The following is a 26439-nucleotide window of genomic DNA, read 5'->3' on the forward strand; positions in this document are numbered from 1 at the left end:
ACCCTTGGAGTACCACAGGCACCTCAGCCTCAGCATTTAAAACTGTCCTTCCACTCGCCTTCTTCAGCTCAACAAATGACACACTGTCTGCGCAGTTGCTCAAACCGGAGGAGCATTCTTCCTTCTTTTCTTCACTCCTCCCTGATCCAGTCTAGTTCATCAGCAAAAATGCTGTTATCTCTACCCACCAACTGTTCTTCCCACCATCTCTGCTGCTCCCACCCCGGCCCAGCCACCACCTGGTCTTACCAAGCACTACACTAGTCCAGTCTGTCTCCCTGGTTTCATTCATGTCCCATCTCTGTTCATTCTTCACAGTAGCCAGCATGATCTTTTTAAATTTTAGCTGTATCTTAATCACTCCCTAGCTCCAGTGGCTAGAGTAAAATCCAAGCTCTTTCCTTCCCCCGCCTCTCCCCTTGCTCTCACATATGGTCCTTATACCGGCTCAAGTCACACACTGTCGAGTATGTGCTCTCCCTCTTCTCTCTCTCCTACCTCCATCCATACCCACACCCCCAAATAGCAGGAACAGCTTTAGAAAAGGCACAGCAGCTTTACTGGCAAAGAATAGGCCACTTGGCTAGTGTGCAAATTCATTTCAGAAACAGAGGGGATCTAGGTTTTGTGGCACATTGAGCTGATACAATTAGGGAACCCTTTCAAGAAAACAATACAAAACATAAAATACAAAATTAGGCAGGGGGAAAGTAAATATTTTAAGTGAGAAACAAAATCATAACCAGTTACTGGAACTTTAGAAATTAGATCCCTTTCTTCTGCAGTCTCTTTAGATAGTTTACCCAAAATGTTTACATAGAAGTGTTTTCTCACTGCACCCTGACTGTCTTTTCCCTCCTTAAACATAGCCATTTCCAGCAACTCTCCATTTCTGAGGTTCAGGTAAATTAAATGACTTTCCAAGCACGGCCGCTCCACGAGCCTGTGGCAGGAAGACTGGAGTCCAGGTCCCCTGGCACTGACATGGTGAAGCCATTAAGCCCCCAGTTCCCACATCTGTATAGTGCCCCTTTATGCCAGCTGTGCCAAGCACATTAACACTGAGTGAATAGTAGACACCACTTTATGGTGCCGTAATGAAAAACGGACTGCTGAGACAGATGCAAAGTAGTGCAAAATATCTGCCACATTACGAACCCAGGCCCAGGAAAGACTGCTGTGGAAAGGCAGCCTGGAGGTTCCAAACGTAAACAAAACTGGAACAAACACTCCAGCCTCAGGGGAAACCTGAGAATTTCCGAGAGCAGCCGTGAACTGAGGAATTACCTCCCCAGCCTGTGCTCCTTAGGGCAAAGGGTAAAAAAACTCAGGCCCCTAAGGGAGCCTCTTACATCTTTTGTAAAAGAAAACACTTCCATCCTCTATGCAGTGGTTACCGTTCACAGACTGGTCCCGGTGGAAGTAGATTGCTGTGTGTTCTTTTGGTGTCGAGAATTTCAGACTGGCTGACGGTCAGTGCAGTCACTGAATTCCTCCTTATGGTAAGCTTCAGAGTTGTGTGACAGCTTGTTTTGTTTCTTAAAGACAGTGTGATTTTTCTTTTCTGTCACATGACAGAACAGAATTGTTATCTAACATCAAAGCATCTTACCTGACTAATCATAAAACTATCCCTTTTCCTCATAAGCACAGTTACCTGGGGCACAGTTCCTAGCGCTTTATGCTGATCCTTTCCGAAAGAAGTCTCCGTTTTTTCATCCTCGAATCACTAACCTGGTTGTGACTGCCAAACAACACAAATTAGAAAAGCAGAATTTCAGCTCAGAGGTTGTCCTCTTGAACGGTTTGGTTAAAAGCCACCACCATGCCACTTAAACATCCCATTTTTCCTCTTCTTTTTACTACTAACTGGAAAGAGGTCCAGGATTCCATTCGACATGCTCATGCACAGCCAGTGCTGAGTTATGGTCAGGGAAGCCTGACCGCCTCCCTGACACGCGAGCCACTGTTTGACGGCTGCCACTGAGGTGATATGTTTAGCACTGAGAGGGAGAGAGTCTGTGCTGTGCTGCTGTGAACAGACTATGTGAGGGGGCTCCTGCATCCAGGCCTTGGGGACAGTCCTCAATTACATCTCTCCACTGTCTCTCACCCCGGCTGAACTGACCCCTAGACAGGCCCCCCTCATTTCTGACCTCAGTTCTTTTCTCAGACAAGTTCCCACCACCTAGAATGGCCTGCTTTGCCTCTGCTCTCTCCAAACGTTGCTTTCACTTCAAGATCCAGCTCACATCCTACCTCAGTCATTCACTCACTCAGCAGGCAGAGATAGCAGGTCCTGCCCTGGTACCTTAGGTTCACTCTCCACCAAGCCTTACCCACCAGCTTCTGAGCAGCGATGAGCAGGCACTGAAATTGGAACAAGATGCGATAGACAGCAAAGTATGAAGTAGTGAATGGAGGTGGAGAAGTTATCTGGGACATTCTTGAGGATGTCATTTACTCCCCAGTGTAAAGTGTCGGGTGGAGGTGAGGACCAGACAAGCCTTCACTAAGGAGACGGCATTCAGTGGACCTGGGGCATGTGAAGATTGCAGGGCAGGCCAGAGTGGGAAGCAGTTGCCCAGCTCTAAGGAGCATATGAAGACGATGGGTTTGAATAAGTAGCTCTACCACTCACTATCTCTGTGACTTCAGGCAAGTTTAAACTCTCTGCTTAAAAGTATCTGTAAAATGGAGATTATAGTGCCTTCCTGATAAAGTTGATATAAAGATTAAATACATAAATACTTAGCATACTTCCTGGCACATAACAGTAACAAATGGTAAGTATTATTATAACTATATCATGGGTAAATGAAATCATAGTTGTCTCTTTTAAAAATTAAATCCATCCTTTATTATAGGTATTTTATTTTTCCTTTAAAATCTACAGTCATAAAAAAAATATCTACAGTCATCTCCTTACAAATAGATATAGAACATGGTTCTTGATCACATTTTTTAATAATGGCTCATGCTTCTTTATACATTAGTGATACAAAATATTCACCATTTCCCTTCTGCTTTTCCCCAAGTACTTAATACGACCTTTCTCTGAACTTAGAGGAAAGTACCCCACAACTCTAGTTGCCTGCTTACTATTTTGGTTACTTATTTTCTTAGGTTAACTCTCAGGTATAGTTAGAAGTTATATAAAATGAAAGTTTCTTTTTTGCAGAATCTACCATGTTTTTATTTAAGTTTATAACAACCCTGTGAAGGAGGCAGGGCAAGGATGATGATCACTATCTTGCATATCAGAATACTTGGAAATAGGAAGTGACTTGCTGCGATCACATGATAACAAGTGATGGAACTGGAGCCAGCAAAGCCGGTTGTCTGACTCCTAGTTGCATGCTCCTTTTGTCATGCCAGGCTGCCTCTTATTAGTTAGTGGTCATTCTTTTCCTTCTCTGCACTTCCCTAGCCCTCCTCTCTCTGCCACTGAACTTCTAACACCTATTATTACCTTCCCCAGGGAAGCCTATCTAAGTCAAATCCAGTTCAGTTCAGTTCAGTTGCTCAGTCGTGACCGACTATTTGCGACCCCATGAATCGCAGCACGCCAGGCCTCCCTGTCCATCACCAACTCCCGGAGTTCACTCAGACTCGCGTCCATCGAGTCAGTGATGCCATCCAGCCATCTCATCCTCTGTTGTCCCCATCTTCTCCCTAGAAAACTACACTGCAGAATCAGACAGGAAGGCATTCTTTGTTGCTTATTTTTCCCCACTTACCTCAGAGAGATAGGAAACTGGTAGGAGTCATGAAAGGTTGTTAGAATTTAGAACTTTAAGACGAAAAGAAACAAAAATGGTGGTATGTTTCAGCTGCATTGGTTAAGAAACAAGAAAGCTAAGGGAGCACATGAGTTGGCTTAAAACATGTCTGTCCACCGTGTTTGCCTGCCCTAAATTTCATTTTCTTTCTTTCAGAAAAAGACATGATAAAAGCAGGATTTCAGAACCATCTCTCCTGCTTTATACATGAAATGTTTTATTCTAAGCTCAATTTTTACTGACTATAAAGCTTCACAATACGGTGGAAGGAGCACTGGATTTGGGAATCAGAAAATGTAGGCTCCAACTTCAGCTCTGTCATTTAATTTTCATAAATTTTTTGAGTATCAGTTTTTTCAGTGGAGTTAATGGCAGCAGCCCTATTTCCCAAGCATCATTATGTGGAACAAATGAGATAATGTCTGTCCAAGTGGTTTATAAACTAAAAAGGACTATACAAAATATTATAAGTATTATTCATACATTTAACAATTCATTAAGGGTCTCCTCTGCATACAGCACTGTTCAAAACACGAAAGAAAATTCAAAAGTGTGAGATTTGCCCTGCTTTTGCTTAGTTGACAGTTGTTTAGTTTATAATCTGAATGAGTAGATAAGACAAATTAAATATTTTGAAGAACAAGACTTACAAAAACATTCTCCTGCATTGTTCGGTCTCAGTGTCACGTGGGACTCGCAGCCTGAGCCCCGGCTTCAGTGGACTGTGTTCCGCAGCGGTGGTGCCCAGCCTTGCACTGACTTGCTTGATGTCTTAGGGCCAGGCGTGCCATTTTTATTGAGGCTGCCTCAATTTCCGTGACCTTAGTGATGCTAGAATACTGAGGAGACATATCCTTGGCTACTCCTCAGCTTGCTGGAATACTTCTGATTCCTTCCAGCATTTAATGATGTGACTTTGGGAGAAGCAACTGGTGGATTTACGTAAGGTCATATCTCTTCATTGGTTAAATCAGATAGTGTTTCTGCTCACCTGTTTCTGATCTAATTCTCTGTTTTTTTCTATAAATAGAATCAAGTTGAACAGTTTTTTTAATGAACAAATGATTAAGAAAGTAAGAACTTTGACACATTTTAAGAAAATCAGCTTTTTCAGTCAATTGAAAATAATGAAAATTTTGGAACCCATCTTTCTTTAAAACCAGAGGGTAGTGATATAATAGTTCAGCTTTTAAGCCAAACATCCACCTGTGAAAATGAGACCCTATCCTGTATTAATGTTTTTTTAAGCCTTATTTTTTAAAAGCAGATCTATCTTCTCTCCTTCCCTCCATCATTTGCTCATGCTGCATTCAGAACTAGTCTCTGGCAGGTGACTCAAGGGACTTAAAAACCATGTCATCTAGCTGACTCTGGTTTTTAAATTTAGATCAAATGACATTGTCTTTGAAGTCTCAAGAGTACTACTTAAGGTAGCCATATCAGAGGGGCGTGCCTTTCAAAGTACTCCTTACTGGCTGGCATCCTTAATATGAAAAGTGAAGGCTGGTCAAAAATAAATGAAAAAGAAAGCTTTATTGGGGTTATTTACTCTTAAGACAACTATTTCAGACGGAACCTTGACAGGTTATCTCATTGCCTCTAGACAGGAACACACAAGGCATATGGGTATCTGTAGTATTTTAAAAGACCTTGGGGGACCAGGCTTCTTCTATAACTCATTCCAGAATTTAAACACCCTCACTTCAGGAAATTCTTCCCTCTATTTAACTTACAGGCCCCCTTCTGCGGTTAACACCCATTTCCGCTTTTCTCTGTCTCCAGTCAGGATGGAGAACAGCTGGCCAGCATCCTTTGTGTGCTAACTCTCCATCAGTGAGAAAGTCATTTGGGTGTCCCCGGACTGCTTTTCTCACCCTCCAGCAGCCAAGTCTTTGAACCAAATAGAGATTTTTTTTTTTTTTCTGTTTTTATTTGTGCCTTCTCTCTCATCGTTCTTTTTGATTATCAATGAAAGTAAAAATACACAGATGAGGGGAAAACAATAGCCGTAGAATCCAGGGAGGGAAACCACTGTTAAATTAGTTTTCTATGTGTTACTTATAGAGCGGAGACCATATCATCTGTATCAGCCCTGAAATATAGTCTGAGCTGCGTATGTAGAAACTTAAACATTTTCTGCCAGCCACATTGCAAAAAGGTAAAAAGGAATAGGCAAACTAATTTTAATAGTAGTTTTCCTGTAATTCTAAAATACTGATTGGTGTGTGATCAGTATTTTTAATTATTAATATTTTACACTCCATTTTTATTCTAAACCATCTAAATCCAGTGTGTATTATACATTTCACAGCACATCTCAAGCCCAGCTAGCCACCGTGCAGGTACTCAGTAACATGTAGCTGCAGTGTTGAAGCGCAGTCCTTGCAGTTGTATGTCCTGCTTTTTTGTCTGTCATGTCTTAAGCATATTACCAATGCCATTACCAAATTTTTACATCATTTTAATGTCTGCATAATATTTCATCAATTAGACTTACTATAAGTGTCTCTTTAGAAAGTTTTGTTCTTCATAAGTAACCATAGAGCATTCTCTTTTTCTTTTTCTTTTTTTCACATTAACTGAATGTTTCTCAACACATTGCCCCAAAACAACAACAAATTATTCCTTTTGGGTACAATTAATCAAATCCACTTATTCATAAAACAGATATATTCACTTAGTATCTACTAAGTGCTCTGTACTCCCTTAGATTGGGAAGTGGAGGAGTGGGTTTCAAAAAATAGAAGGCCAGGTCCCTTCCATACACTCTTTACAAGACTTGGCTCCACAGTTGGACTGCACACATACTATATTTTATTCTGACTTAAATATTCTTCCCTTCATTTCTTAATCCCTCTGCACCTTAATATACACAGACAGCCTGACTGATGGACTCTACCTTAGCTTTTGAAGGCCAATCAAAGATAGTCACCTGCGCTGAGTCCTCTAGGTGACTACCGGCTCCCTCCTCTGTCTTACAAAATGTGTGTTGTGTTCAGAGCACTGTGGTGTTCTGGTGATTGGAACTCTCTGTCTTCCCGACTCGAGTGGAAACTCTAATGATAGAAACCTTATTTTATGAGCCCCTTTATTCCCAGTGCCTAGCAGGTTGCCAGGCAGTGAATGTGGATTTCAGTACTGTCTACTGAAATATGTGTTGAAATACAAGTCATCATGTTAAGCATCAGTTGGATGGTATAATTACAAGTATTGATCGTGGAGTTCAGAGAGGTCATTTTAAATTGGCATATGGTTGAAGAAGGCTTTAACAAATAAGGCAGGACTTGAACTGGGCTTTGGGAAGATGGTTATGCCTACATGAATGGAGGGGAGATGCCCTGTTCCAGGAAGTCTTGTTTTTCAGGAGGAATCCTTTAGCATGTATCAACAGATAAATATCTTTCTAGATCTAAAACACTGTACTAGGTTTCAGGAAGGCTGACAGGGCTTTGCAGAATTAGAAAGGACTGCTGACTGCTTCATGTGATTTTTCAGTTTTAAGCTGCGTTTCAACTCTGGAGATGTTAAAGGTCATTTTATATGATGCTTGTTCAATAATCCTTCTGCTAGGGATAACTGTATATGTAAGAAGAGGTAACATCATGATAGAAATATCAGATGACTGTTATTGCAAACCAGGTACCCTCCCAAAGCATTTTGAATGAATTATTTAGTTAACTCATTTAATCCTCACAACAATTAAGTGAACTAGGGCCCATTTATCCTCTCTCATGTTACAGATGGAACTGAAGCACAGAGAGGTTTCAATAATTTAAATGTAACACAGCCATCAAGTGGAGGAGCTAAGATGTGATCCCAGAAGAACAGTTTTAGGGCCTCTCCTTTAACCATTACTCTGTACAGCCTCTCTTCTAGCTGTGTTAAGAATAAAATGTTTTATACAGAGATCGTTGAGCATCTGTGGTTCCAGAACAGGAATCCGGTCATCATGACCTTTCTCTAGTTCTCTTCATTCCTTTCTGACTGCTCCTTATCTCACTCGTAGGCTCCTCTTTTTCTGCCTCATCATGAGAAACAGGAGCTCCTCAAGGCTCAGTCCTTGGCCCTCTTTTCTTTGATTTTATTCACCACCCCTGCCCAGTGATCTGATCTTATCTACAACTACGTTTTTTAATTATCACCCACACTGAATTGAAGCACAAGTATAACTCTTTAGCCCAGATCGCCTTTCTGATATCAGACCTCTATTCAGATTGCCTCCTGGACGTTTTCATAGCACATTGTCTGTGCCCATGTTGTGTGTGTGGTTTTTCCTTTTTTCCCTGTCTTCCACCAGAACCATCACAAGCCTCCCGGTCTTCCAGGGCTCTGCTTTCAGCAGATGGAATCTCCATCCAGTCTTTCACACTGGCCAGGAAGCTGTCTGATTGTCCCTTTCCTCTTAACTCCAACCTCCGCAACCTCTGCTGATTTCCCCTAATGTGCCTGGGAGTCTGCAGCTACACATTTCCACTCTGGCCCAAGCCTCCGTCATCTCTCACCTGCACTGCTGCTCGGCCTGTGGTCAGTCCTCCAGCATCCGCTCCAGACCCTCTCCTGTGTGTTCTCCAGCTTCAGTCAGAGTGTACCTGTCAAAATACAGATCAGTCGATCAGTGTCTCTCTCTTTCTCTCCCTACCCACTAGACAGACAGGACAGACATACACACCCCTCGCCTAAAACACTTTAATGACTTGAAGAGAAAATTCTAAACATGGCCTCTGGGTTTCTGCATAGGCTACTCTAGACCACATTTTCCTCTTCAGCTTTATCTTCTACCAGGCTGCTGTTCACTTGATGACTGTTTGGGTCATCAAACATTGTTCTCTTTCTTGATGTAGGGTCTTGACATATCCTGTTCCTTTTGCCTGGATTCTCTCACCTACCCACCCACTCTTCACCTGGTGAGGAAGTCTAGTCCTTCAGATCTTGGCCTTGGCCGGGTCGGTTCTGTTATAAGCTCTCTCAACCCATGATTGCTCCTGCACAGCGTGTGTCAGAGGTGGTCATTTTATGTTTGTAATTTTTACATTAATGTCTGTCCATTCCCACTCTGATATAAGCTCCACAAAAGCAGGAGCCAGGGCTTTTTTCAACCACTGGTGCATCCCCAAAGTCTAGTACACAGTGCCTGGTGTATAGTGGACACTCAACATATATTTGAATGAGGGAGTAGATAATGAGTTGCTATGTTCTGTTTATACTGCACCTCTTATAGTAATACAGAGGGCTATGAGAGAGAAGCTTCCCAAGACATTATCCCTGGAGTCCCACAGTCTCTAAGCAGTGATTCAGTGATGGCTGTCATTCAAGCATTTCTTCCAGAGGCCTTCAGCATCTCTGGATATGGTGGCAAAGCTATCCATTTTTCTTTTTAAATAACAAACACCTGAAGTTGTTTCTTTTCATGGTTCGGTTTGTGTCAGAGCTTATTAGAAATGAGATGGTGGTTCAGCTTTGCAGTGTCTTTCTAAAGACTTAATTTCACAGATTCTGTCATTGGTCTCCGGAGTCTAATGCTTCCTTTAGCATCTGTCTCTGCAAGTCTACTTTGTAAATTCTGACCAAGGTTTTAGTTGGTCAGGTTCTTCCTGTGACTGGTCTGTGACATCGCTATTACTCTGGTTTCCCTGGCAAACGTAGATTTTTTTTTTAAGATTTCAGCACAAACACCTTATCCCTCTCCCACATTTCAAGTGCTGTCTAGACACTCTGAGGGTTCGTCAGGTAACCTTGCTGGCACCTCTGTTTCTACAGACTGTGTTGCAGTCTCATAATGTTTGTTGCCTTGCCTGTGATTTCAGTACATTGTTTGTGCGATGAGTTCTTAGAAGTGAAAGCTGATGAGTGCAGTGGTTGACCTCTCAGCTCCTGGGACCGTCTGTCTCTGGATCACTGTTTATTCCCTGACCCCAAGGAACTCAGCCTTGAGACCAAGCTGGCCTCCAGGTGGCCTCCGGGCTGTGGGCAACCCCCTTCAGCCTCTGTTCATAGCCTGTGCTGGGACCTCTGTTTTCCCAGCTGGGCCCTGTTGCCCAGGACCACAAAGCCGCTCACATCACAGAGCCTGGGAAATGGGTTTTTTCAGCTTGCTTAGTTTTATCCTTTGCTGGTGGAACTTTCTCTTTCACAAATTCATCTCTCCATCAGAACTCCATTTAAATAAAATCTAAAGACTCCCTTGTTCAGTTATTCCTTTTCAAAACTCTGTTTTTATTTAGTCAGGCTCTGGCAGGAAGTCTTCTAAGCTGAGCTGAGGGGAAAAGTGACCATTGGCGCAGATTTTAGCCTGTGCTCTGGCGCAAGGTTGTTTCTATTTTTATTTTGTTTCTTGTTTTTGTTAACATTCAGGGCAAAGATTAAGCACTTTCACTTATCTGTAATGGTGAGAGGCCTTCAGATGGCTTGCCTGTGGCCAAGAGTTTACATGCTTAAAACTATTAACCTCCAGTGACCTCCTGGAAGATAAGATCTAGCTGTTCAATTTGGCTTTTCCAAAAGGAGGCTCTGAGCTTCTACTTGATCTGAGATAGAAAAAGAAGAAAGATAAATCCCAGCCTTTGCTGGATTTTGAGAAAGGTTAGTAGCCTAATTTATGGAGGTTTTTTTTTTTTTAAACTAACTTTATGTCATAATTTCTCAGCTGCCAAAAGACGTAATTCCACCTTAGCTTCGCCTTGGCAACCTGCTTTTGGCACTCTGTGCAGCCCTGTCGTTGCTCTGCATTATTTAAGCAGTAATCTTTAAGAAGGTGAGAAACTATTCTTGCTCTTTAGCACAGTTGACATGCTGTTGGCACAGAGCTTCAAACATTTCTAATGGCTGTAAACCAACTTAAACACCTCCATGTAGAGGTCTCACTGCCATGAGGTCATAGCTTGCTACAAGGGGGAGAAAGAAGAAGATCAAATGTTATTTTAAAAGTGTGGGGTTTTTTCCTTCTTTTTAAGTATTCTTATTCCACCGAGTTGTAGCTGTAGATTTTGGCCAGGTTCCAGACAATCAAGATTTAGCATTTTGACCAGCTGTGATCTAGTAATGTTCCTCAGAGGAAACATTTTGTAGGAGGGAAAGACACATATTTGAATCTGTGAATTGTACTCCTTCCTAATACTTTACAGTGTGAGATCTGGTTGTAGACAGATAAAATAAGCACAAGCGAATCAGAGAGAACAGAGAAAAAAAACTTTTCAGAGAGCTAAAAATTCACCCCAGCTTCAAGAATGCTCTTGAGGTGGAAAATCTTTACATTCTTTTCTTTATTTCATTTTTCACTGAGTCTCCACATTTATAACAGTTCATGGTAGAATGTGTGTTCATAATAGATACTTAGAATGCATTACGATTCTTATGACAGCGTAACAAGTCTTAGGAAGTAAAAATGCCCCACAAACTTAATGTAGGCAAGAAGAGAAGGAAAAGTTATCAAACCATTTGACCCAAAAACATTATTCTGAGTCTCACTGCTCCCTCATATAGAAGTGGAGAGTGTTTTGGTGGCAAGTCCTATGGATTGGGAAAGAGAAGAAAATTAGCATTTATTTAGTCAGACACCCTCTGTTAAAACACAGTTAAGACTTCGGTGGATAGAAATCCACCTGCCAACACAGGGGACAAGGGTCTGGGAAGATCCCACATGCCGCGGAGCAGCTAAGCCCATGCACAGCTACTGAGCCCATGCACTCCAGGGCCCACGTGCCCTGGAGCCTGTGCCGCACAACAAGAGAAGCCCCTGCAGTGAGAAGCCCACACACAGAAACGAAGAGCAGCCCCCTCTCCCCGCAGCTAAAGAAAGCTCGCACAGAAAGCAGCAAAGACCCAGCGTGGCCAAAAACAAGAAAGCCACAATTAGTTTCTTTGTGATCTTGGGCAGGTTACCTAACCTCTGTGCCTCAGTTTCTTCATCTGCAAAATGAGGATCATTTTCTTAATACATCGTAGAGATGTGAGGATTAAATGAGACCATGTATAAAGCTGTTAATAGATACTTCATATAAAATATCAGTTGCTATTGTTTTATTATTAATAACTTACGGAGTACCTACTCATTGTACTAAGAATTTTACTTGTAGATCCCATTTAATCCTAACTGCAACAACCGTTAGATGGATATACCCACTTTACAGGAGATGAAACATAGGTTCAGTGCTTCACCAGGCTCACATATTTCATATAATGGCAGAGCTACGCATGAGGGTCTGGAGTATTATATACAGGAGATGTGGAAATGAGAACACATTTTGGACCAATGCTTCCGTACCTCTTTTCCTCTTTCTCTGTCCCTTTTCTGTAAAAAGAGGCTATAGCTTCAGGTAGTAAAACCCACAGAAAAGGAAGAGGGAGCAAGAGTGCTGGGGCAAGGGTAGTGGAGTCCATGAGCTGGTTCTGCGGTCTCCTGGATTAGTTTCATGGCAAAGTTATGTGTACAGTGGTTATAGAAGTGCTAAACAGGGTCCTCCTCATTTAGCGTAGGGAAGCAGAGAAATTCTCCCTCTTATAAAAATTCCCTTCCCCTGAACCTGTATTCTTATAGAAAAATGACACATCAGAGGTTGGGAGACAATGAGAATGTGGCTCAAAGGATTCTGGGGAGCTCTTGTGGTCCTGCAGCATTTGGTAGATTGTGTAAATAGAGGCAGTTGAGCATTTCCACTAGATTCAAAGCCTTCCCCACCCCATGTACTCAGGAAAAAGCTGGAATGAAGTTTCATCCTGAGCAGAATAAACCTTCTGATTTAGTACTTTCTCCCCCACTCTTTTATACTTGCCTTGACTCCTTATCTTCATTCAGACAGCTCTCCCTGATGTCCAGGAGTGGAGATGTGGGTGTGTGGGAGGAGTTCTGAGTTTGTTCCTACTTTAAACAGTATTTTGTATAGAAGAAAACAGTGGAAGAAAGGAGATCTAGGTTCTGGTCTTTCCTCTGCTACTTGTTACCCTGTTTCTGTCTAAGATGTTAATGTCTTTGAGTCTCAGTTACCTCTTCTGTGGGCCTCAGATGGCAAAGAATCCACCTGCAACGCAGGAGACCTGGGTTTGAGCCCTGGGTTGGGAAGATTCTTGGAGAAGAGAATGGCTACCCACTCCAGTAGTCTTTCCTGGAGAATTCCATGGACAAAGGAGCTGGGCTACCGTCCATGGGGTCGCAAAGAGTCAGACACGACTGGGCAACTAAGTTTTTCTTTTTTTTTTTTAACCTCTTCTGTAAAACGAGGCTAATACTTTGGGAATCCAGAGCCTAGGGAAGCAAATAATAATGACCAAAACCACAACTACAGCTACTACTGTCATCGGTATATATGGGCAGGCATTCTGCCAAGGGTTTGAAGTATGTTATTTAATCCTTACCACAGTCCAATAATCTGTTTTAAAAAGAAGAAAACTAGAGCAGAGAGATGATGACTGCCTATAGTCATATAACTAATAAGTGGTGAATTCAGCCTTAATTTATAGCCCCAAATAAACAGGATCAATCGTGGTTGCCGATCCAGACGTTTGAGCATCCATTCTCATCACCACTACTATCTATCTCCAGATAGCTCTGGATATAGCTGAAGAGATAACAAAATAATTACAATAAAGACAGAATGAAAAAGAAATTAATGACCTTAATTTAGAGACATCAGAGAAGACTTGATCCAAAGAAGCCAAATTTAAACCAGACTGTCCTCCGTGACCTCTAAACTCTGAACCACTTGGCTTCTCCCTCGCATGCTGTTGTCAGGGATCCTAAGATATCCTTTTGTGCTTGTAGCAGAAAAGAATATTATTATTTAACAGTCCCTGATATGATTCAGTTATTCAATCTATGTCCTGTTTCACTAAACCGTGGCCTAGAAAGTTTGTAATTACAGTATCTTTGGGGTGTTGTTTTTAAATACATTCCTTTTAATTATAGCGTTAAACCCCAAAAGTCATGTTTCCAGTTCGGACCTAAGCCAAGCAGGAGACATCCATTCAAAGCAAACAGGTGATAAGGAGACTGTGCAGTGAACTTCGGGGACTCTGTCCAATTGCTAGACCTCAGGCTTTATGTCCCCAAATCTAGTGCCTTAGAACAAGGGACCTGTGGCTGGAGTGGTGGGTTAAGAAATGCCACATTTTCTGCTGTACCTGCTCCTCCCCAGAACACTCAGGTTTACTTTAGTTGTTTCCAGGAGTAGAAATTATTTATAAGTTATTCATCACAATTTAAATAATGTAATAATTTCATTTGATAAGCAAATTGTCAATTGCCTTTAAAAATTCATCTTAATAACTAGTAAATCTAAGGATTTCAACTTCTTTTTCCATCTTTATAAAATAATTATGAAACCAGACTCTAATCAGACAAAAAGAATCTTGAAAGCTTTGGGGCATTTGCCTTTTTAATTGCTACCTTTCTCTTTTTAGGCCACAGTAGAGGTAAAATGTTCCTTTTTTTATGGTAAGAATTTAGTTAATACCAAAACGTGTAATGAAGATTCCTTCTAGAAACCTTCTATTAAATGTGAAAATTTTAAAAATTATTTTCTTAAAACCTATGCATTGTTTTTATACAGAAATACAAGTTTAATATAAAATTTTAGGAATATCTTAAATCCACAAACATAAGGAAATGGTTAAGTAACTTTTGATAATTTCATTTAATCGAGTAGCCACTTAGAATTGTTTACCAAGAGGTTTTAATAACTTCCAACAACAGGATACAGAATTGTGTGTATGTATATATATATATTTTTTATCTATATGTATATATACTGCAAACACAACTTTCATTTTGTTTTTTGTTTGATTGGTTTTGTGTCTTTTTTAAATTAAACACACATATAAAATCAAAGTCTATAAGGAAAATATCCAAATAGTGGTTATTTGATGGCCAATAGGTTTTTGACTGATTTTTAGTTTTTAATGTGGTTTATATTTTTAGTTGTCCAGGGAGAATAAATTATTATTATAATTTAAAATGCATGTGTGTTTGTATATATTTTAATACAGTCATTCAGTGCTTGAGCTATTTAAAGCTCAGCTATCTTAAAAATTTGGAACATTGCTGAGATCCTGGAAATAATAAAAAAATTAATTCTGAGCAGCCAAAACTAACGTTACAAAATTCATATAACTATGCATATTGTACCCAGGATATCTGCTGGTCTGTCTCTCAAATCCTATTTATTCTTGCTTTGCACACAGTTCTCAAGACAGCTACTTTATAAGAACACAAGAAGTAAGACACAAACGTCAAAAAAAGGAGCAGCCCTTGCAGGCAAAAACACTGACTTGGCCACAGGTAACAGCCTGACAGTGAGAGAGGACATACAAAACCCTGAGTGCAGACTTCAGACTCAGAAACACACCCCTGGAAGGCCAGTAGTCGCTCCACTATGTCACAGTCAGTAAGACGTGTTCCTACTGATGGCCCACAGTTATCAGGAAAATGCCTTTTTAAATTGATGAATGAATAGATACATGTGTATGTATAACTGAATCACTTTACTATACACCTGAAACTATCACAACATTGTTAATCAACTATATTCCAAGATAGCAAGTTTTTAAAAGTTGTTTTAATTAAAAAATATATATCGTTTTTGTTCAACTTACTATTTTTAAGATCATAAGAAAGACTAGTAAAAATTTTTGAAAGGTTTCATGGTGCGTAGCTACAAATGGGGGGAAAAAGACTGTGTGATTGTTAGGGTAAACGTTAGACTTGTAGACGTCCTTATCTGTCTAATACCTCATCTTCTTACCATTCTTAAGAGGGAATGTTTTATTGTTACTTGGGTTTTCTAAATTGTATTTGATACTGTCTTTACCTCAGTTCTCATAAAAATTCAGAGAAACTGGAAAAGATCCCAGACTCAGGATGTCAGCAAATGCCAAAGTCTCCATCTAGCAAAGCCTTTGAATCCATGCATCAAAATAGGAGTAACATCAATCAGGACCTACTGTACCGCACAGGAAGCTCTGCTCAATATTCTGCAGTAACCTGCACAGGAAAAGAACCTGAAAAAGAATGGGTAGATGCATATGAGCAACTGAGCCACTTTGCTGTAACCTGAAACTGACACAACATTGTCAACTATATTCCAATATAAAATAAAAATTTAAATTTAAAAAAAAAAAACAGAGTAACGCCCCAGAGCTTAGCTATAGGTTGGGTAGATTAAATGTGAAGGCCTGCATATAATGGCATTTAGCTTGATATCTGGCATATCGGACATTGGTGCTTAGCAAATGTTAGTCGAATTTGAATATGACTTTCCCACATGGGATGCAGATGACTGTGTGGGCTCAGATGTGGGTTCTGCAACCTTGAAGAGATCACATAACCTCCTACCTGCCTACCTTTTTCACAGGGTAGATGTGAGAATTCAGCATTTTGGGTGCTCAAAAAAATGGTAGTTCCCTGCTCACTGTAACTGGGGGCAGTTTGAGGGAGGGATTGGGGGGTTTCATACTTGTATTACTTTTTTATCATGCAAAGTTGAGAGCTTTCGAGGCAAAGACGACTATAAAAACCCCTTTGTTCTTGTGTCATAAGCACTGCTTGTTCCTCATGGCCTTTTATCAGCCCACCTGGAGCCCAGCTGAGAGAAGCAGAGCAGGGTGCCCCAGGGAAGGAGGGCGGATGGTGGCAGGGAGGGTGTCAAGTCCTTCAGCCTCCATAGCCGTGAGTAGTTTAACACCTGGCCTGGGGTCACATACCAGCAATGCCACCATCAGTGTTCCGGGCAGGCTCACCTGGTGCTTCTCTCCCTTCCTGGGTGGGGTGGCAACTGAAAGTGTGGCCCATCTGCCCAGAATAGACTTGTCTTTGGGTGGTGCTGATGCTGTTTTGGTTTGATTACTTAGGCCCCCTGCAAAATCATGTAGAGAGGGGTACTGTCAGCAAGTAGCAGAGTGAAAACAACAAGGTTGCAAAAATGTGCAGCTTTATCCCACTACTGTGAGTTTTGACAACATATTAACTGAAAACCTAGATTAAGGCCAACAGGTTTTGCTCTGTTTTTTCTTAAGAACTAAAAACAGTAATTTTCTAGTCTACTTGCCTGGTTCTATATGTGCCCCAGTGAGCACCCCTAATTATGAAATCACTCTTGGCACCAACACTTACAGCCAAGCAAGGGAGTCTGGTGGGTGCATAGATTAGAAGAACCTTGTGGTTGCCTTTTCTCAAGATGAATAACCTTTGCTTAGACCACAGGGATAAGCCAGCATCAGAAAAAAAAATCTGAGAGGAGAGGGAGCAGGGAGCTGGCTTACGGGCTTGTGGCCGTGGATACAGGTGGAAGGAACCCTGGATCCTTTCTTCTTTTGCAGGGCACTTTTCATGTCTGTAATTTGAAGAGAGTATGTACGGTGTATATATATGCGGCTCTCTTTCTCCTCTAAGATTGGAAGCTCCTCAGAGGCAGGGCCTGCTCGGTTACCGTTTCCTCTCCCCAAGGCCTGGCCTGGCACATGTAGTAGCTCTTTGTTGGAAGAGGGTAGTTTCACGTCTTACCTCTTCTCCTGCCTGGTAGCTGCCTTTTTTTGTGAGCCATTTCTCTGTGTGTTTCCTCACCTGAAGAACACATGTCATATGGACCTTGTGTTCATACCTCCCTCTGTCTCTGGACCCAGTTTGTTCATACAGCTGTATTGAAACTGATAGCTTCAGCCAAGCATGATGTCTGGAACTGTGATCAGTACTCCAGGGGTGGCTTCACCAGTCCATAAAATAACCATTATTTCCAGAGTCTGGATACACTATTTCCATTAACTAATTATTATTTATTATTTCAGATTTGGAGTAATAATGTGCACACTGCTTTCTTGACGAGGTTTTTGTGAGGACCAAGTGAAATGATGTATATGAAATTACTTCAGAAACTATGCTTTGTACAGCCAAACAGTGATTATTATTGCTGGCCCAAATGTATCTTCCTGAGAAAACTTTGAAGGAAGTTTGAAGGAAGATGAAGACCAAGTATTACAAAATGTGTGTGACTACCATTATACAGGAGTGGTCATTTCCCAAGTTAATTTTTCATGAAACACACACACACATCTCCTTGGTCCTCTCTCTGCCAGCTGTCTAACACAAGGCAATTAGCATTTGGCTATTGCAAAAGCTATTGACCATTGAGTTATGAGTCATGGATTTTAGTCCAGCCTTGCCCCTGCCTCGCTGAGGTTATCATGGACAAGTCTTTGAAGTTCTCTGCCAAGTGACAATATCTGTTTTATGAAGGTAAAATAAGACTTGAATAGTAGAAACAAGAATATTGGTAGCCCTACAGACATATGAATTTGATCACATCCTCATATATTTTTCTTTCCAGATCTAATCCCTCCAGCTGCCTCGACTCCTCCCCATATGACATGGCCTCTACCCTGGGCACTCCCCTCTGCATATATTTTAGCATGTCTTGTATCCTTCTTAAAGGAAGTTCCCAATGCTGAACTCATAATACTTTGTTGTGTCTTGCATTTGGACACTACAGTTACTACTAAGATTGAGTATTGTCAGTTTGTATTTTCTCAAACTTGAACATATGATTTCCTATCTCTTGATCCAGAAGGTTTAAGCTAAGTTCTGAAGTTGAAAGTAACTTCTCATTTTCCTTTGTCTTCTAGTGACAGACATCACACCTCCAGTGCAATCCCTGTTCCAAAGAGACAAAGCTCCATATTTGGGGGTGCAGATGTAGGCTTCTCTGGGGGGATCCCTTCACCAGACAAAGGATACCGGAAACGGGCCAGCTCAGAGAATGAGAGACTCCAGTACAAAACCCCTCCCCCCAGTTACAACTCTGCACTAGTCCAGCCTGTGACCCCTGTGCCCTCCACGGGAGAATCTGACAGAAAGACAGCGTCTCTGTCTTCCTCCTTGGACACCTCCTTGGACCTCTCCAAAGAAAACAAGAAAAAAGGGGTAGATCTGGGCGACAGCTTAAATGGAGGCCACATGAGTGTGAACACTAGCCAGGAGCAGGGACAAGCCCTCTCGGGGCCCCCAGCCACAATCAACGGCACTCTCCTGCCCGGTGAGCAGGCCAGCTCGTCTGGCGCCCAGCTCCCCGGGGGCTTCCACCCAGTTTCGGAAGCGGAGCTCTGCTGCACCGTGGAACAGGCAGAAGAGATCATTGGAATGGAAGCCACAGGCTTCACCTCAGGCGATCAGCTGGAAGCATTTAACTGCATCCCCGTGGACAGTGCTGTGGCAGTGGAGTGTGATGAACAAGTTCTGGGAGAATTTGAAGAGTTCTCCCGAAGGATCTATGCACTGAACGAAAACGTATCCAGTTTCCGCAGGCCACGCAGGAGTTCTGATAAGTGAAGCGAGCGGACAGATGGTAGGACCAGGATGGAGTCTGCTTGAAATGAGGATAAAGCTGCACTGGTTACCCTTTGTAGTAATTATGAGACAAAATGAATATTAATGGAGGATATTCCTCAGAAAAATAGACTTCGTGAATCAAGGAGGGACTCAGGATCATTGTGTATCAATGGGCCAAAGTTAGATTTTGCTTGCAAGATTTTGCTTTTCAGGCCTGACAGTTGTTTTAAGGCAAAAGTCACTCTCTAGCTTGAGTCACCTTATAGGCATTTGTCTGCTTTTTTATTTACACTTATATGTTATCCTCAGAGGGAAGATGATAATATATAAATAATATAATGAACTCGCCTTTAGATTCTCATAGCGTTTGCCCTCACCAGAAACTTTTGGGAAAATTGAATATTCAGTAAAAGGTCTCCACCATTGACTGAAGGATCTTTGGCCATCCATTAGGTTGATGTGTAAGAAGCACAATGGTCTCCTATACAAAGGCCTATAGGCCTCTGCTCCCAGGCTCCACAGTCAACCCAGCTGTTATGCCATTGGCGCAGTAGATGCCTTGTGCATCCTGACCACAGAGGACATCACATTCACTGGTTCTTTAATGCAGTTGCCGTGACCTCCCACCTCTTTCAGTCAGCCATACCCTTGAAGCAGCCCTCAGATTATATGAAAAACCCCACCTCTGGAGGATCCCAGGGGACCCTCATGGACCCTCCCCCACAAGGTTACTATAGTCAGACAGCTTCAAGTTCCCTCTGGGGGCCAAAGGTTTTATGTGAGCAGATGCTGTTGTCAAAAACTGGGTGTGCTTTCTGGCAATGCACTAACCGTATAGAAATCCCTATATGTAAGTCCCATGTTAATTTATTAAATTTCAGCTGGAAAGGAGGCATTGTGTGTGATGAAATATATGTAGGGAATCAGGCTGTCCAGTGTGCAAACTGCAAGGCAGTTGATGTAGTTGGATTCAGAGACTAGATGAGGCATAGAATACTATTGCTATGTGTGCAATTGCATAAATATTAAATTATGTTTTTGAAGTCCATTTTCATTCCTGGAGCTCAGATTTCATTTGCTGTTGCTGTATACTTTATATACCCAAGGACATCACCTCAGGGTTGCAAGCTCTTTAAGGAGATTTTATGCTTATATCCATGTATTATGTAGAAGAATAAAAGTTGAGTTTACTGCACTCGACCTGGTTTTTTTCCCAGCTTTGAAATTCCTCTTGAACCTACATCTCCACATGTTACATCATGACAGGACTAGCCTGAGCAAAACCTGTGGCTGTATCTAAGCTAATGTTGTTGACTTCATTTGAGTTTACATATTGTATATAGCAACACACCATCACAGGTGTACTCTGTAAGAGCTCATTCATCCTACATAACAACTTAACTCATAGGTTTCATAATTATTGTCATACTTCATCCAAGCGTTCCTGGGCTCAATTTTAATATAGCGCTACATTGTTAAATGGAATAGTTCATGTTATTTTTTCATGTAAAGAACTCACAGAATCATTGCATGACAGACAGACCCAACCTGCAAGCAATTAAAAGCTTTAACTTGATCTGAAGAAATCCATCTTATTTCTCATAAATAGGTGGAACTACTCCAAACCTGGAGCAGAAGCCATCTGTAGGGTCATGGCTTCTTTGACAGTGTACTGTCATTCATTTTAGAGTCAGTCAGGGTGGAGCTAGACATGGTCTGAGATGTACATCCGACTGGGCTGTGGGTCCTCCAGTGAAGCAACATCTACCTCCCAAGCCCAAAAGAAAGGCTTTGAAGGACTGTGTTAGTAGTGAACAATGGAAGGTGAATCACATGTGATTTGTGGTTCCTCAGATATGAGAGAGACCTTTAAACTCCATGCCAAACTCAAAGACAAGGTACATTCGCTTTAGGCCCTGCAGCTGGACCACATATAGGAGCACCCATGTTTTACAGTGTTCATCTCAGGTTCCACAAAACCAAGTAGAGCCTGGAGCTCCGGGATTTTGTCAGTCAGTCTACCATTTATGGACTCCCTGACTCGGGTTCACAGCCTTTCACCCCCACAGCATGGAACCCCACCATTGAATGTGATCAGGTAGCCCAGAACTGATGGACAGTTACCTGCACATTTTCCTGATCCACACTGTGTCCAATGATGTTATGCCTCAAAACACCACTTGTAGGTTTAGGTTTGGGTTTAGAGTTTGGATTTTCATTGAGTTTGTTTGATGTCTGCAGTTTTTGCCATACTTGGATATATGTAAATCCTACAGCATTACATTCTCCAGGAATAAATCTCTGACATTTCCCAAGGCTGCAGAATTCATTTTGCCTCGTTTAAAGTGGCCAAGGCCAAAATATGGGATGAAGTTATTATCTCCTACTAATCTTTGTAATTATTCTTGTAAACCACTAAAAAAACAAAATTGCTTTGAGAATATAAGTTGAAATAAAAACTCAGTCCTGTCCATTTCTGAACTGCTAAGGGCCCTTTCAGTTTTCATGTAGCTGAGACACTCTTAACAGCCAGCAAATGTTATCAGATGAATATTTGCTTGTGTTTTCTCTACTTCCCTTTACCCACTTCAAAAATTCCAGAGATTTTTTTCCCCCCAGAATATTAGTTTTGGAAGATTGTATCCAACTATATTTTTTTAGCAGTTCTAATGGTGCCCATTTATCCTGACCTAACTGGTTATTTAAATAATTTTTTAAACCACCACCAATAATAAATGGCATGTTAAACTGATCTGTTGGTAATTGGAAGAAAAGTCAGCATCTGTATTTATAAAATAAAATTGATTAGTATTTATTTTGAGAGTAAAAGTGTATGTTATTTCCCTGTGCTGTTTGAGTCCTGTCTTCTTCATTGTTTTGAATTTCATACTGAAGCAGAGTTAACTATGAAAACCTCATTCTTAAACAGTCTGCCAGCCATTCAACATTTACTGAGCTAGCCCCCATTCCACTTTGAAAGGGACTGGACTAAACAAGTTTATATGAAAATTAATCAACCTTGACCCCTGCCACAGTCTCCAGTTGGGAGTAGGGGAAGGAAGGGTGGCATAGGTATATTAACAATTAAGTATAATTCAGTGCGATAAGTTCTGTGATGGAGAGATGTCTAGCCATACTACAGGATTCAGAGGAAGTTATTATGACTCAAGGATTAAGAAAGGGTCATGAAGTTAATACAGATGAAAGATGTATGTGACTTCACATTACAGATGGAGGGAGCAGCATGGGCAAAGGCCCAGAGGCAGGGCAGGGCTGCAGGCATATTTGCAGAACTGCAAGGAGTTTGCTGTGCTTGGGCCCTGAATGGATGTGAGGAAAGGTAAGAGGAGAAATTGAATTGCAGGCCCATGGAGGAAGGGCTTAAGATAAAAGGTGAAGAGATTTGAGTGACTGACCAGTAACCTTTCCAGTCTTGAAGACAGATGAGTAACTTGTTTAGATGTGAATTATAACTAGCAGCCAAGTTGAAGCTGGGCTTGAGTGATACACTTCTTAATCTTCTGTACCATTTTGTTTTGGAAAAAAAAAAAAAAAAAAAAACTCTGTGTCTGAAAAAGAAGTTTGTCCTTGTGTTCCTAATGGTTTTGGGGTAAGGACTGAATAATGACCTGGATTTTTACTATGTGGTACAAAGGGCAGCCAGCGTCTATTCTTTAAAAGTTAGATTCTGAATGCCCCAGCTCAGCCACTTTGACGTTACGACCCTGGTCATGTCACTGAGCTAAGGCCTCTTCAGTTCTTGATCTGTAAAGAATTGACAAGAACTCTGCCCTTGCCATTATGTTTGTATAGGACCTGCATCATCTGTGTTGGTTCCTTTTTGTCCTGTAGGAGACCACTGCCTAGTGACAGAAAGGAGACCGGAGACTTGTTATCACCATTTCCTGTTCTAGCACTTGAGCCTGGCCGCTTCTCTGAATCTGGCTCTTAATCTGTCACATGGGGATGATACCTCACACCAGTCAGAATGGCCATCATCAAAAAGTCTACAAATAGTAAATGCTAGAGAGGGGATGGAGAAAGGGGACCCTGCTACACTGTTGGTGGGGAGGTAAATTGGTACAGCCACTATGGAGAACAGTATGGAGGTTCCTTAAAAAACTAAAAACAGAGTTATAATAATGATCCACCAATCCCAGCCCTGGACATTTATCTGAGAAAACCATGATTTGAAAAGAGTCACGCACCCAGATGTTCACAGCAGCTCTATATACAATAGCCAAGACACACGGACGCAACCTAAGTGTCCATTGACAAGATGGGGTGTGTGTATGAATATTAGTCATGAAAAATGGCATTTGCAGCAACATGAATGGACCTGGAGATTATCATACTAAGTGAAAGAAGTTCGAAAAAGACAAGTATCATATGATATCACTTACATGTAGAATCTAAAAACATGACACAAATGAGCTTATATCTGTGTCAGAGTCACAGATGGAGAAAACACAGTTGCCAGGGTGTATAGGAGTGGAGAGGGATGAATTGGGAGATTGGGATTGACATGTACACACTACTTCGTGACCCCATGGACTGTAGCCTGCCAGGCTCCTCTGTCCATGGGCTTTACCAGGCAAGAGTGCTGGAGTAGGCTACCATTTTCCTTCTCCAGGGGATCTTTCTGACCAAGGAACTGAACCCATGTCTCCTGTCTTCTGCATTGCAGGCAGATTTTTTACCCACTGAGCCATCAGGGAAGCCCGTATGTACCTAATAAGGACCTATAGTATAGTGCAGGGAACTCTAGTCAATAGTTTTGTAACGGCCCATCGGGGAAAATAAAGAATGGATGTGTTAATAACTGGTTCACATTGCTGTGCACCTGAAACTAATACAACATTGTAAATCAACTATACTCCAATAAAAAAAATTTTTTTAAAGTAGGGATGATACCCACACCTCTCCCCACCCCACAACCTGGTACTGGATAGAGTGGAGGTGATCAGTATTTTTATGAAACACTTGATCTTTTCAAAGCACCACGCACGTAGGGAGGAATTAGTCATTCAACAAGGATTTCTTGCAACATATACATCAGGCTTTGAAAGGGAGATCTCCATTCTGTACACATTGAGAATGTATCTGGGCTGAAACTGCCCTTTTGAAAAACTAAGCTCTAAACAAATGTCAAGAGTTTCAAAGTGTTTCGGTGGGTGGCATGGACACTGTTGAGGTATGGTCTATAAACCTAATTAGCTTATTTTCATGGTTTTTTAACACCTGGCAGATGAGTTTATTTAAGCCACCTTATCCATACATATTCTGTCTCACAGCTTCTAGCTGCTTCACTGAACCCTGAACTGGTGCCCAGAGCTCTTAATTTCACTCAAAGCAGATAGAGGCTTTCTTTTTTTTTTCCCTCTTAGCATATCTAATTATAGTTTCGTAGGTAGACAGCTCAGCCTTGTGGATTTTAAATGAATAAAAAAATGCATGTCTATAAAATAATTCCACACTTTATTTTAGAGACTGGCAATGTCAGCAATCCAGAAAAAGTGGTCATGAATCTAGATAAAAAAGACAGTCAGTTGAAGAAATAGTAATAGCTTTAGTCAGCCAAGCCCAGAACTGCAAGGGGGAGAGTGTCAGGCTCTTATCCTTTTGGTTTTGTACAGAACACAAATCTAATGAACTTCTTTCTCTTTAGTCCCCATTAAAGTACAAGCAAACCACTCCAGTATTCTTGCTGTGAGAACCCCATGAAAGTATAAAAAGGCAAAAAGATAGGACACTGAAAGATGAGCCCCCCAGGTTGGGAAGTGTCCAATATGCCACTGGGGAAAAGCAGAGGGCAATTATTAATAGCTCCAGAAAGAATGGAGCCAAAGCGTGGCTGGGCCAAAGTAGAAACGACACCCAGTTGTGGAGGTGTCTGGTGATGAGAGTCGGATCTGACACTGTAAAGAACAATATCGCATAGGAACCTGGGATGTTAAGTCCATGAATCAAGGCAAATTGGACGTAGTCAAGCAGGAAATGGCAAGAGTAAACATCTTAGCAATCAGTGAACTAAAATGGACGGGAATGGGCGAATTTAATTTCTAATGGCCATTATATCTACTACTGTGGGCAAGAATCTCATAGAAGAAATGGAGTAGCCCTTGTAGTCAACAAAAATGCAGTACTTGAGTTCAGTCTCAAAAACAATAGAATGATCTCAGTTCGTTTCCAAGCAAACCATTCAACATCACAGTAATCCAAGTCTATGCCCCAACCACTGATGCCGAAGAAGCTGAAGCTGACCAGTTCTATGAAGACCTACAAGACCTTCTAGAACAAACACCAAAAAAAGATATCCTTTTCATTACAGGGGATTAGAATACCAAAGCAGGAAGTCAAGAGGTACCTGGAGTAACAGGCAAGTTTGGTCTTGAAGTACAAAATGAAGCAGGGCAAAGGCTAACAGAATTTTTGGTAAGAGAAAACACTGGTCATAGCAAACACCCTTTTCCAACAACACAAGATCACTCTATACATGGACATCACCAGATGGTCAATAGCAAAATCAGATTGATTATATTCTTTGCAGCCAAAGATAGAAAAGTTCTATACAGTCAGCAAAATCAAGACCCGGAGCTCACTATGTCTCAGATCATCAGCTCCTTATAACAAAATTCATGCTTAAACTAAATAAAGTGGGGAAGACTGCCAGGCCATTTTCAGGGATGACCTAAATCAAATCCCTTATGATTATACAATGGAGGCGATGAACAAATTCAAGGGATTAGATCTGGTAAACAGTGCCTGAAGAACTATGGGCAGAGGTTCATAACACTACAGGAAGCAATGACCAAAACCATCCCAAGAAAAATGGGACTTCCTTGGTGGTCTAGTGGTTGGGACTCCATGCTCCCAATGCAGGGGGTCCAGGTTCATCTCCTAGTCAGGGAACTAGATCCCATATGCCACAACTAAAGATCCTGCAGGCTGTAACTAAGACCCAGTGCAGCAAAATAAAAAACAAATATTTAGAAAAAAAGGAAATGCAAGAAGGCAAAGTGGTTATTTGAGGAAGCTTTACAAATAACTGAAGAAAGAAGAGCGGCAAAAAGCAAGGGAGAAAAGGAAAGATACACCCAACTAAATGCAAAGTTCCAGAGAATAGCAAGGAGAGATAAGAAGGCCTTCAATGAACAATGCAAAGAAATTAAAATAGAATGGGAAAGACTAGAGCTCTCTCTGAGAAAACTGGATATATCAAAGAAACATTTCATGCAAGGATGGACATGATAAAAGAAAGGATCTAACAGAGGCAGAAGAGATTAAGAAGAGGTGGCAAGAATATAAAGAAGAACTGTACAAAAAAAGGTCTTAATGACCAGGATAACC

The 26439-nt window shown here is 41.4% G+C and overlaps 1 protein-coding gene across 2 annotated transcripts in view; it reads left to right on the forward strand.

Moving 5' to 3' along the window:
- UVRAG (UV radiation resistance associated) overlaps window positions 1-21850 on the forward strand; it is a 324277-nt gene extending 302427 nt beyond the window's left edge. The window contains exons 15-16 of one of the 2 annotated variants that reach the window (XM_052652385.1): window positions 14955-15051; window positions 18387-18477. In XM_052652385.1, coding sequence (XP_052508345.1) covers window positions 14955-15051; window positions 18387-18389 — 100 coding nt within the window. In that variant the 3' untranslated portion in view covers window positions 18390-18477. Of the gene's footprint in view, window positions 1-14954; window positions 15052-18386 lie in introns of both variants that reach the window. The other variant, XM_052652384.1, reaches the window with a different exon arrangement.
- The last annotated feature ends 4589 nt before the right edge of the window (window positions 21851-26439 follow it).

The sequence above is a fragment of the Budorcas taxicolor genome, chromosome 15, assembly GCF_023091745.1.
Source record: "Budorcas taxicolor isolate Tak-1 chromosome 15, Takin1.1, whole genome shotgun sequence".
NCBI lineage: Eukaryota > Metazoa > Chordata > Mammalia > Artiodactyla > Bovidae > Budorcas > Budorcas taxicolor.